This window comes from Leptosomus discolor, chromosome 10 (assembly GCF_034619465.1).
Source record: "Leptosomus discolor isolate bLepDis1 chromosome 10, bLepDis1.hap2, whole genome shotgun sequence".
Classification (NCBI taxonomy): Eukaryota; Metazoa; Chordata; class Aves; order Leptosomiformes; family Leptosomidae; genus Leptosomus; species Leptosomus discolor.
This window is the reverse complement of record NC_141400.1, coordinates 10,822,148-10,835,925: the sequence shown is the minus strand read 5'-3', so window position 1 is coordinate 10,835,925 and position 13,778 is coordinate 10,822,148. Positions and strand designations below refer to the sequence as shown.

The 13,778-nt window shown below is 39.4% G+C and overlaps 1 protein-coding gene across 4 annotated transcripts in view; it reads right to left on the bottom strand.

The window, feature by feature from the left end:
* Positions 1–13,778, bottom strand: part of CPEB4 (cytoplasmic polyadenylation element binding protein 4) — a 43,415-nt gene that overhangs the window by 13,740 nt on the left and 15,897 nt on the right. For 2 of the 4 annotated variants that reach the window (XM_086471239.1, XM_086471243.1), the window contains one exon: positions 818–841. The exons of the other annotated variants lie outside the window; for them this stretch is intronic. In XM_086471239.1, coding sequence (XP_086327365.1) covers positions 818–841 — 24 coding nt within the window. The remainder of the gene's footprint in view (positions 1–817; positions 842–13,778) is intronic. 4 annotated transcript variants of the gene reach the window in all.

Genomic DNA, 13,778 nt, shown 5'->3' with positions numbered 1-13,778 from the left:
TCCAGCTATTTTCCATGCAAAAAATCAAACAGCTAACAAGTTGAAAGAAAAAAAAATACAAAAAAATCCACAGTCCATAGAATTTATACAAATAAAAATTGGAAGGCTCATTCAGCTTGCTTTATTTGAAATGTCAAGAATCTTTATACGCCTTTAATTAAAATAAAAGTCAACTATAATCAGGCCTATTTCTGTAGCTAGGCAAACCTGGTTCCTACTGTAATAAAAATATTGTAATACAGACTTGAATGCGATTTCATTTTCCCCTAAACAATTGATGTACATTTCATTTGTTTCATCTCATAAGACCCCAGTCCTGCAGGTATTGCTGGAAGGGAGCAGCTCTCCACACCTAAACAACCTTTTCAGATTCGTCAGCATTACTGCTGCTGTTGGGTAATTCAACATGCATGCTTGCAGGACCTGGTTCTTTAACTGAGCAGGCCAGGACATATATTCACTATTGTCTATGCTGCACCAAGAAAACTATCAGCACCCAAAAGAACCAAAATAAACTCCTCCAGCATTGGCATTCATAACATACACACAAACACAGCAACGTAGCCCTCCAGTGTAACAACTCATATAGATGCTGTCCACTGTAAGGATGGTGATCATTTCAGCCTCAATAGCACTACTGTGGAGCACTACCTAATCCAGTTAATATGTTTATTTATGGCATGCAGACTACATAAACTTATGTGAAACTGATCCTTTATAATCTTAAATTTTAGAATTTGCCTTCTAGTAACAACTTAATGTTATTTCTCCCATGAGACATTGTCAACATTAGAAAATTAAATAGGAATATTGTTACCTCGCCTTCTCCCATATGTCCTTGCTGCATGTTAAATGAGAAAGAAAACAGCCTTTCAATCATTGTTATAAGGACCAAAAGACCTTGTTTTATCGCCTTTATACTAACTCAGTGATTCTCAAGCCTTTTCATACTCCAGGTCATTAAAAATGGTGTTCACAAGCTGATCTCCCCCACCACCCACAACACCAGGCCTTCCTTGCACCACACTTCTGTTACTTACTGACAAAACATGTTGATAAAAGGCTGATAAAGTATATATGTATAATCAAAGAGACTTTTTTAAAAACAATTTTAGTTCTTAATTTGCACATTTATTTTTGAATCTATTCCTTAATCCTCTGCTGGGTGTACGTCTGTAAGTAAATGGATCCCTTCTCATGCACCAGGTCTCCTGACACATTCTACAACACACCAGGCTCTCTACTTGGCCAAGTGCAAGCACACTCGAACACTAATCTTCATCTGAACTGTAGAAAAAGCCCTAACACAAGGAAAATGGAGGACTAGGATGTTAATTTCTGTTTTGAAATTAGGTTGCTATAAAAGGTTTGCACAACCCACAAAATCCTTGGTTAAATTCTTACTGGAAAACAACCAGGTGAAAAACTTAAAGTCAAGGAAAAAACATCTCCTAAAATTGCCTTTCAGACCTCCTGCAGTCTGCGTACAACAGTATAGATTCTCTCATACTTTGTACACTTCGCTGTAATTATTTGACAGTTACCCACTGCTTCCTACTTTTCATTTTCCAAAACAAATCAATTCTACCACTAAAAACCAGAACATTTTTCTGTGCTGACTTCCAGGACCCATTGTCAGAATATGGCCAAATTTTCTAATCAAACTTGCACATTCTTTCTCTTTTAATCTCATTAAAATCTGTATCTGAAAGCAGGCCAACTGTTTTCAAAACTTGGATTCTCCTGGCAAGTACTATGAGAAACTCTGAGCACATCATGCATTTTATTTTGCTTCCTCATTCAAAATTGAGCTTGACAATTAGTTAAGTATTTAAATATTTGTAAACCACAACAAAACGGGAGTCGTTTCCTCTTTCAAAATAAAAATCATATCAATCCAATTTACTTCACGATTATTTCACATGTGTAAGATCATTTTACTTCTCTGATCTTTTGCTGATAGAGATACAATTAACACCAAGGAGATACAATTAACACCAAGAATACAAAACAACAAAGCCCTAATCTTTGGACTGGAGCATATTCTCGAGTGTTCACACAGGGATGGGCTTTATGGGAGAATCTTAAAGCCTGAATGCATTTACAAGTATCATTTTCCCACAGTAATTTTGGATTTAGAAATCCAAGATCCTGATAATAGTCCTCAAAAAGTTTTAAGGAACTTGTCTTTCATGGAAAACAATCAGCAATCTTACTGCATTTCTAATAAAGCTCAGAAGCCTTCGCATGTTTTGGAAAACATCAAGCACTTTCAAAACCAGCTCTGCCTATAAAGCTGTAAAAGTCTTGCTTGTGGTTTCTAAATGACTAACAAAACCACACAAACTCCATCACTTGGTACACCCGTTCTTGGCAACAAAGCACACAGCACAGACACGATTCCCACTGCGGATCTGTGACCACAATTTAGGTCACAGACTCCTCACTGCTTTGCCACCTGTGCCACTCAAGGCAATAGGATTTTTCTCCTTTACCAGTACGGAAAACAACAAAAAATGCTCAGCCACAGCTAGGAAGTATTTCCAGTGCCAAATACTAGTGAAGAGGTTTTGAGAACCAAATACTAAGATAATTTTTTTTTCTTCTTAATTTGCTTCTTATTTTCTGCACTTGCTTCATCTAACCCACAAAATACCAACATTTGACATTTCAAAACATTTCTCAGGAGCCACAGTTTACTAACTGCCCCAGTACAGCACAGATACAAACTTTCTCTGCTCACAGAATTCAGAGCTCATCACATGCCATTAATTTCACACAATGTAATACACAACATTGAAACTAAAGAATGTTCTTTTGGCAGGCCAGGAAGACAGCTAACTGTGATTACCAATTCTGTCTCTGGCTTTCATAATTTCATATTAAGAGAAATCTTTGCTATGGGAGTACCCTACATAAGCCGCAACATAAATGAAGCCTTAAAGGTAACTGTTACCAAGCAGAGAAAAAGGTTTAATTCTGAAGATGAGGATGCTTGCCTATCCCCTGCTGAGAAATGAGACAACTATAACATCGGTTTGAATTCCTCGGATCTGTTTTTCCTTTCCCCATTTCTTCAACATTTCAGATCATTACATAAAGGGCCCAGACAGATTTACTAATCTCATGAGATATTTGAGCAAGAATTAAGTTACAAAACCTAAAAAATATAAAGTGTTTACGCAACCAGTTCAACTGCTTATTAATAACCTATGCAGAGATATTTTTCCGATAAAATCAGTCTGAAATTTAAAATGCTATTAGCAGCTGCTTCAATTATTTTGTCACCTCAGTTTCCCCTGCAACACTCCTTTCTATGTAAGAAATAAGCCATACAGAAAGCCAATGATCTTTCGCAAAAATCTCCTGCTTTTACGGTCTTCCATTTTAAGGAACTTAATGAATAAGCAACCCACTCAAATTTTTGTGCCTTCTCTTCATTTGAGACACTTAAGGGGCTCCTGGCCATCTCCCTCTCTCTCTTTTATTTTAAAAAAAAAAAAAAAAAATCCCATCTTTTGTGTCTAACAATTCGATGTGTTGAGCTTTCTTCTCTCTATAGAGAGCACCAAATAGACTGTTAGCATGTCGTGTATAATCACACATCCAGTTCTATACAAAGTACACAGTTCCCAAAGACAAAGATATTCTGCTGAAGAAGCATGAAAAAATGTATGCAGGAGTCCTAAATCACTTGAACCCCAAACTTACTATAAGCTTGTCCTGCAAAAAAAGTGCGCTCAGGCTGAGCACCCGATGCTCTTTAACGGTTCTTGCTGCCTTCCAGTCTGCAGGATGGAATCTGCAATTTCAGGTGTATTTTGTGCCATTAACTGGAAGATTTACATAAAAAGGTCAGCTCAAGAGCAGCCTGTTTAAAGCACAAGGACCAGCAAGCAAGATCTGTATCTCCTGTGGATGTCATCCCAACTTTCTAAGGCCACATTACAACTAGGAGAATTATACAAGCATCCACAGTTAATATTAATATAAACATCATAAAACCCTGCAATGGACAGAGCAACGAACACTCCAAATTAAATTAGGGTTGTACCTTCATTCTCACTACCTTGCTGTAGTTGTTTCAAGGCATGCAAAGTCCAGGTTGATGTAACGGTTCTGTACCAGTTCTGTACCTAATTCCCATCTTTAGTCCAAGAGCTCCTCATGGCAAGGAATCTGTTCTTCACCATGGCAGAGGCCAATGTAGTAACACACTGCAATCTTTTACATGAGTCATTGATATGCTCTCATTTCTTTCCTCACAAAGATCAAACCAGACTAGTTTCATTAGTGAGCTCCAAGGAATTTCAGGTTTCCGTGCACATTAATCACTGAAGTTACCAGAGAAAAAATTTTGAGATTTAAAAGGGACAAATATTCATGTCGACTCTTTACATAACCTGACTGTGAGAACAGGACAGACCCAATCACACTCTTCCACCAGGCATTAGCTCTACCACTGAGACAGCTTCCCACCATCCAGCTCCAGGAAACTAGGAAACTTCTGACAATTTGCATACACTCTTTCATATTCTACACCAATCATGCAGGCTCTAGGAAAAATTTTCAAGCTGAACAAGATTTTGCTGAAGCGATCCCAATTTCATAAGCTTTCATGAACAAAGCAGTGATTTTAACTGCTGATTTTTAGGGACAAAAAGGGACAAACAAGAAGGAACACAAGGGAAACACGAAGTGTGGTACAAACGAGGGAAATGGGCTAAAACTCTTGCAAATGAAAGCAGTAAAGAGTAGAAGGGAAAACAAAGCCTCTATACCATCATCAGCTATTTGTTAAATACCATATAAATGGAGAAAAGTATAAGAGTTCCTATTTTTTTTAAAAGGGAGATAAGGTTTTCTCTAAGACGATATTGAAACCTTTCCCTGTTATTTAAAAAAAAAAAAAAACCAAAAAACTGTAGATGGTCATAGGTGGCCACTTTCTTATGTTGGAAGGCAAATACGGTCAATACACAAACACAGTTTCAAGGTTTTGCTGAAACTGTTTACTCTGCTAGCCATTTTCTTCCCCTAAATGGAAGACAGGGAGGTAATTCGGTGCTGGTCTGTCTTCTGTTTCACTTAGGACTTAACTTTTAGAGAAACAGAAGTATCTTAGTTTCACGGGATTATTTCTAAATGTGAGCTAGATATCCTTGAATCTATTCTAGAAAATATTTATGTTTTCGTTATTTTTAAATTACAGAAAAATAATTGAAGTACAATCTGGTTTTGCTATTCCAACAGCAAAGCCTTACTTCTAAATTATTCTCCACTAAACTATATTTTGTAATTGTAGCAAGATTGACATTAGGCCATTGCACAATGCACAAGGCCATTAAAATAGGAATGATAGTATTTTATTACCTTTTTTCCCCTACTGCTCCCTGAGGGCAGGTAGAGTTGATTATAACTCCAGAGTTAGATTTTATCATCACTTCATGTTTCACAATGCATTTCATACGTGATGCATGGACCACATGTTTCTACCACAAGTAACAGTATATTTCACAAGAAGTTCTATAAGGTCACCTCAAGGCTTATTTCACTAGTGAAGAATCTAATAATATTCTTAACCAAACCAAAAGCAGAAAAATGAAAATTATAACATCTATATTTAACCTACCTTTGGTTAAATTATCTGTGTATATGAAGGAGAAATTCAGAGACCAAGGCAAGTGTTTTCGGAGAGGTATATATACTTTTTCAAATTAGAACATAAAAATCCTATCTACTTATATGTATTATACACAAAGGTATGTCTTCCTATTTAAAAGAGCCTTACAACTTAAGTCTTAGATCACATTTTCAACAGGAAAGCAGATAGTGCCATAAAGTGTTGCACGGCAGGCAAAAACTTACTGGTTTTTACACATTCCTTGACTTTAGTTCTAAAATATTAAGGACAAAAGGATTAGGCTACAGTTCCATGACTGTTAACATAAGACAAGTGCATATGGGGAAAAACTTTGCCCAGTTCAAGCACACAATCTAATTTCTGGCAAACTATCCCAAGCACATAGTATGTTGTCTGTGGAACAACAGATGATGCATGGCAGAGTGGCACCAACACATGACCGGTGATCCAACATAAATTCTGTCAATATAGAATAAACTGATCAAAAATTTTAACAAATCTGCACTGACAGTGAACTTATTGCTTCAGAACTTTGCACCTTAGTCACAGCCATCTTTATGATATTGTCAAATGACATTCCTGTTTTAAAAATTTTTTTCAAAAATAAGCTACTAAAAAGGGATATGAGAGATTCCCTGTTCTGTGGATTTCAGACACTACCAAACTTCAAAGAATGAAAAAAATTCAAATAGTATTTTTGTAATCTCAGACACACTTAAAAAAATTAAACACCTCTATACGTACATCTGGAGAATGTATATTTGTCACACATTTAGCAATGTCAAAGTCAGCACGAAACCAGAAAAGTAGATTACATTTGGCTGCACAGTAAAATCAAGGATTAACACTTTTAGAGTACCGATTTTGCAAAATTAAGTGGCAGAGATGCCAAAAGCTGCATTTTTTTCTCCTCATTTATTTTTAAAGAAACACGGTGTAAAAAAAAAAAAAAAAAAGCATGTGATGAGAAATATAGGTCTAGTTTACGTCCAAAATGTCCAAAACAATGCTGAAAAAACAAGAGTACTACTGTTGATGCAAGTATCATGCTTTATTTCAAGTGAAGGCAGAAGCCTGAAGACAAGTATTTACCCATTCCTTCTACTGAGAACACTAATGAAATGAAGTTTCTGGTATTCCGTAGCATTCAAGCACAGGTCTGATTAGAATCTTTCATTTTAAATTCCAGGTCATTGTCACAAAACACAACCGGCATACAAATAGCAAACAGGTTTCTTTTCTTCTACAACTCTGAAAAGATTTTACCTATAAAAGCCTTTTAGCGCCGGCTCTTCTGATGGTAACACTGTTTTACCTGTTAGTATGTTCAATTAATTGTGCTCACATGGTAAAAAGGTAGAACCTGACTGTATGGCACAAAGCAGATTATCAGCATAATAACTTCTAATAGTCTGATTGTTGACAACTTAATACATCAAATAACCAGGGGGGTGGAGGGGGAGCAAAGCTGAGAAAACAGCAAAAGTGAAAGCTACTGTTTCCAAGGCTTGTGCAATGAGCTCCAAGTTTTTAGGGCTTTCATTTACCTAAAGTAAAACCGCCTCACTGAAGAGATTCTGCAGTTATATCCAGAAAAGAATAATCTGGGGGGGGGGGGAATGCCAACCAAACCACTAATGCCTCTCATTCCCATGCACTGCACAAACCCAGCTGTAGTGCTACCTAGAGACACTGCCACAGCATGACCCCAGGGCAGAGGCACACAGGCTTCCAACTCAGACAGTCCAGCCCAGCATCGGTTCAAACCCACCTCGTGAGAAGCTCAAGCTAACTCCCAGATTGGACAACTGAGACAAAAAGTCCTAGACATGCTTCCAGCGTGCTACTCAAGCATAAGACTGAAGGGGAAACAGAAAAAAAAAAACGTTAACTATGAAAAGACTGCAGTTCAGTTTGTGTGAGAGCTTTAAAACCCACCACTGTTACTATTCCTTTACTGCTGATGCTCTCAGGTAGTCTGCCGGACTAACACAATGTCACGTGGACTGAACCTCAAGAGATGATCTCTTGTACCTTTCAACAACCACTTAACCACTCCTGAAAGGTGACAAACCAAATCCAGTCTCACTGCTTTCAAAAATACAGAAGCTTCAAAGCTAACTTTGAAGTTTTCTTCACTATCAAACAGAAGAATCTTCTCCTAGACAAACCTGCTATAAACCCTAAACATAGCTACAGCTTTGTCTACGTGGTATCAATATTTTTTCTGTAATTCCAATTACGTTACACTGGCTTACTGCAAATCAATTTAAGTGGAACTCTTAAATATCATACGTATTTGAATATAACTCTTTTCCCTCCTCCAGGAACCCCCACAGGGTCAGAGATAAGAAACCAAAAGCAGAAAAGCAAATCATGGAGCACAACCCTCTGCTGGAGACTGGACGTTAGTTGGAATCACACGTGTATTTCAAAAAAGCAGGCACCCTACTGCTGGTGGCACTGAGCTTTATTTTATATTAATGTATGACTTCTGGAGAATAGACAAGAAGTTATAAAAACATCCAATCTTTTCCCTCAATACATCTTCCAGTTTACAATATGGAATAATTGGCAGCATTTATCTTTTGAACACTTAAACTACTACTACATTCACTTTAGAAACAAAAAATGAAAGGCGGAGTTTGCAACTGGGAGAAGTGAAAGCATTACACAGCTTTGCCCACAAAGAGCAAATCAGGTTCTCAGCCACAGAACTACTTCAAACGTGGTAACTTCAGTAAATTCCAAAACACGCACTAATGACAGACTTTCTGACAGGAGGAAAAGAAAGAATGGGATGTCATATGCTAAAAATTGCTAGGCAGAACTTAGTTTTTAAATGACAAGAACAATTTATTGAAGCTATTATAGAATTTATTGAACAACTAAAAACATATGGAAAAGGTGCAACAACTTCACAAACCTGCCATTTGCAGGCACGGTTCATACGCACTGTGTTGCTGGATTCTTTATATGTAGCATTTCCCTCAAGAGATGCTGTTATCTGCCTATAGCATCCATCCTACACCATAAATTCTGCCACGCCTTAATGAATAACCTGAAACAGAATTCCTGCACGTGACTTGCAAGAGCTGGATTTACACAGGCATACACTTACATACAGCAAGATTTAAAACCAGAGTTCTGTAAGTACAATAATAGGTTCAAAGTAACTTATTTTTGTCCATGGAAGGAATGATCACAAGACAGCCTGGAATACAACATGAGGGCTCTGTTCCTTTTTTAAGCATCCTCTTACTTCACCAAAACAATAAGGAAATAGTAACACAGGCAAGTCAACATCAAGCATGCTCAAGCCTCTGCAGCACCACATTTCCCCATTTTTCATTTTTACAGTAAACATCATGAGACACTGATTTTTCCAGGAATATATGTGAAAAAAAAAATGTACTATACACTTCCCCCACACCCAATCCAAATGGGAAGAGAAACAAAAAACTGCATTTTAAAATAATCAGCACTTCATTTCCTCTGCCCAGATTCAAAACGGTATACAGGACCAGACACCAACAATACTCATTATAACAATTTAAAATGATGCATGAACAACCAAGATGCTCTTCAGAATGCCTTCAGAAAGCTATCCCCATCTCCCTCATCATTTGTGCACTAACACTAATGACAATATGAAGATTTGTATGTAACAGTAGTATAAATTACCGGGAATTTATTAATGTATTATAAATTGTTTTATATATTTGATTTTATCTACCACAAGTATCTCCACATTCCATAAGCAAAATCTATCTTTTCTCATACCTATCCAATCTGACTGCTGAGCTGGGATTCTTGTTAATAGGATTTCTAAGTAAAGCTGAAAGAATACCACTCCCTGCACCTCTGAAGACACTTGATATTTGCATATCTAGAGACAGCAGGCGACTGCTCCACTCCTCTGACAGTCCAACTATCAACATTATAGTTAAAAAAAAAAACACTGTCAAAAACCTACCCCCACAACTAACCAGTACTGCATCCCAACAAACAATACATTAAGCCAAGTATGGATAAATCTACTGTAAGATGTATTTTCAGATTTGCCTCATCAATAGTTCTCATCATTCCACCTAACGCTGAATTAAAGTAAGTAGATACTGAATACACGAATTCTATATGCATCACAATTCTTTCTCAAAATATCTTAAGTACTTGACATCAGACTCCAGGCTGCTGCATAGTCACTCTTGGGTATATGCAAAGATCGCCCACTACTAAAAAGTGTTTCTGCGTGACTTCCCTAGGAGCTTGTTCCCCTTTACACTTATACCTCATCGGTCACCTCCTTATCTTTGCCTAAAACTCATCCCTATTCTCATTACACCTCCCATTTCTTCTTTATCTCCATGTTTAAGAAAAGCACTTCAGGCTTTTCTTTCTGCTCCTTTCATGCCATTTCCAGCCTGATAAACGTGATGGTAGAGAGTATGCAAAACACGGCTAACAAAAGCCTCAAAGAGCTAACAATTCAACATCAAGGAAAAAAGCGAACAAAGTGAGCAATAGGACAAAAGACAGGTAGTTTCAGCAATTTGGAAGGGAAGGCAAGTGAGCTCTCTGCCTTCTAAAACAAGGAATGGACACTACTCATCGAATACAGCTCGAAATTAAAGGCTCCTTTGAAGATGATCCAGAATGGTCAGAGATCATCAAAGCAAGAATTCAGAAAAGAAAAAAGGAAAAAACAACACCAAAAAAACCCCCACCACTTGGTGGACAGTGATATTAGACAAGGCAGAAGATTAAACACACTTCTAAAAAAGGGGATGGAATTAATTTAACAAAGACAAAAATATAAAAAAGGAAGCAAGAAAACCTTAGAAAGGTTTAAATCAGATTAGCAAGGGTGCTGTCATGGAATTCAGCACAATTTTGTTGGCTGTAACACTTTTGAAGATCAAATCACTGATTTAGACATTACAATTTTTAGCAGTATTTCAATGTCTTGTGTTTTAAAAATCTCTGCCACATCACTTGCAGCACATATATTCCTAGGAAATATCATGTCTAAGGAGTACGAAAGGCATGTAATTTTCCACACACTCTGGAGATGGGACGGCATGGCAAGGGGCCTGTGAGAAATGTTTTGAGATCAGACAAAAAACCCGGTAAGTCTCATACTCCAATGAAGTTAACAGGAATCCTGACACTGATTTCAAAGCTGGATCAGGATCAGAAAACCCTGGGATATTTGTACTGCTCCGTGGTGGCAGGGGAAGGAATTTCCTGGCCTCAAAGGCTGGTTACATTAATACCCTCTAGCTTATTGCTCAATGGCTCCATTTTAGACAGATAACATAAATCAAGGTGTTGCTCCTCCTCAGCTGAATTAGTACCCTACCTCGAAATCCTGCAGTAGTGAAGTATAAACATCTAGTTGTTTGACATCTGCATTATCAAAACCTGTATTTCTATAAAATATCAGAAAATTTAAACTAGTCAGTAATTCTTACGTAAAAGTAGCACCAGCATAGGTAACCAACAGGGTCTGTTCCCTTACCTTATTTTCTTCCAGTACTATATTTAACGTTATATATATTTTTTACATAAGTCAAACTGAAGTTCTGAATGCAGTTCCAAAGACACATAAATGTCATCATTTTGAAAAATTCCCCAAACTCTGGGCAGCACTATGATCTACAAACTCCTTCCCACACACTTAAAATTAAGAATATCAATAAATCCAAGGGAATTAACTTAATGTCAACTGTAATTCACCTCTTCCAACTGATGTTTTCCATCATCGAAAACAAATACTAAACTGCTACATTTCAGTATATAACTTGGATTGTGCTATAATTTCCCAAATTATTCCAGATGATTGCAAAAACATTTATTACACCATCTTAAATGCTGCATACCTGTCCTGGGATTTTTGCAGTTTTCATCACAATAAGAGCATTTGCAGCAAATAGTAAAACAAACTTCAGTAACTTAACTACTGCTTTATTTTTTTAAATCATATGCATCAGTGCACATGGACAGAAATTGTTTACATTATTTATTACGTAACGCACAATTTCTAAGACAGTATAAACGGGTCCTGGCTTTTTGCAGCTGGTAACAGAAAATTAAGGTGACAAAGTCAAGGAATAATCAGGAAAAAATTCTCTAAAGTCTTAACCTAAATTACACTCTACCTTTGCCTCAGGGCAACCCGTGTTCCAGTCTACATGTTTTTCCAAAGAAGAGGCAAATTCTCCTTCATTCACACCCGCCTAAATGCTGCCAATTCCAGACTGCTAGAAATTAAAAACCTTTTTTCTAAATTGACCCCATTTTCTTAGGCCATACAATGCCCCAAAGCCAGGCGATCACTTGGTCACTTAGCACTCAGCCTAGTTTCAAGGCTTTAGCCGTCAGGAACACCCCGCACACCCCCACGCTCTGTCTCCGTCCACGCACACGACCCCGGCCCCTGCGCTCGCCCTGCCGCCGGGCCCGGGGCCTCCGCAGGGGAGGGGTCAGAGGCCTGCACTCGGGGAAGGGCGGGCTGCCGGTGAGGACACGGCCATGTTAAGTCTCCATTGTTGTCAATACCGGCAGTACACAAACCGGGAAGAGCACGCAGGCTTCGCCGTGCCTTCAGGAAGCCCCACGCGAGCGCCGACCTCCACGGCAGAGCACGCCCCAAACCAAGTCGCCGGGACCCGCCGCTGACGGTGACGCTCGACACCGTCTCCCTCTCCCCCGTCCTCACCCCGAGTCCCGTCCGCTCGCACCAGCTGGAGAACACCGCGAAGGCCGGGCCGCAGCCCGCAGCCATGGGCCGCCCGGGGCCGGGCTCACCCCGCCGGGACGGCGGCGGCACCTGCGGCGGGAGCGCGGGGCCGGCACCGCCGCCAGCCGCGCAGGCCGCGCTCGGGATGGCCCACGCAGGCAGGAGCCGCGGGGGGGTCGTGCGCCCCCTCCGTCCTGACGGCCCCCTCTAAACCAGAGACCGGCCGGGCAGAGGGGGCTGGCTTTTCAACTGTACTCAGCTATGTTTCGGTGGGCTGCCGCTGGAGGGAAAAAAAAAAAAAAAAAAATCTTTTCCCCTCTGTCTGACATCCAACAGGCGCTCACCTCCCCGCGGAGGAGTTGGTAGTGCCAGGCGCGCTGCTGACCGCCGCTCGGGGACCGCGGCAGGGACCGTCGGGCCCGCGGGCTCCAGCCGAGCGCAGGCTGCGGGGGGCTCCGGCTTTGGCTTCTCACCGCGCACCAGCGATGTCCAACTCCGCCTGGGGTGTTTTTACCAGTTTGAGGCATGATTTTTTTTTTTTTTCGTCCAAATTGAGTTTTGCCTGCCTAAGCCTCATCAAATTAAGCTTCTCTTACAAAGAAGCACTGGCTTCAAGCCACAAACCCGAATGTCATTTAAATGAGGAAGCTGGAAGTTTATTAGATAATAGCCAACGAATGAAAAATCATACATTATCTACGGCTGTGATTGCTTCTCTGTCAGGTTGCAATCCACTCTACGGTCCGACCTCAGTATTTATTAACAGAAGATTTGTCTGTTCCCGTTGCCCAGGTGATTTCATTTTCTTACTGGATTGCTGGCTGTTTCTAAACAAAGCTTCTGGTAAATGCCAGATATTGGAAAGGTAGGGATAAATCAACAATCTTTTCTATTCCCAAGAGAGGAACTGGGGGGAAAAAGCATACCAAAAGACTAAAAAATTAAAATACCAAATATTGCCCCAAAATTTGGAATATTAGCTGCATTTGGAAGGAAAGCATGCCCTTACTCCTTAATGGCACTTAAAATACTTCTACTCTAACCGAACTGAAAGTAGTGGATTGCAACAGGAATGGAAGCTGCTGAGTTCAAATAAAATTCACACAGACTGTGTTTCCGCCATCACAGCTTCATCAGCATGGGTTGTAGTTTACTGCTATTAGACCCAGTTGAGCAATATTTTGAGATAGTGAAACAATTGGTTTTCCTCTTAATTAATATGCACTCAAGTCTGCAAATCCCATTAACCTTTCCTGGTTACTGCATAGGAGGTAAAATTCAAGAAGATCCTAAGTAGGAAACATTCAAGGCAGTAATTCATCAACAGTTTCCAAAGACCGTTACGGCAAACCTTAATTGTCTACGAAAAATTGTCTACAGCCTGGCGCAGTA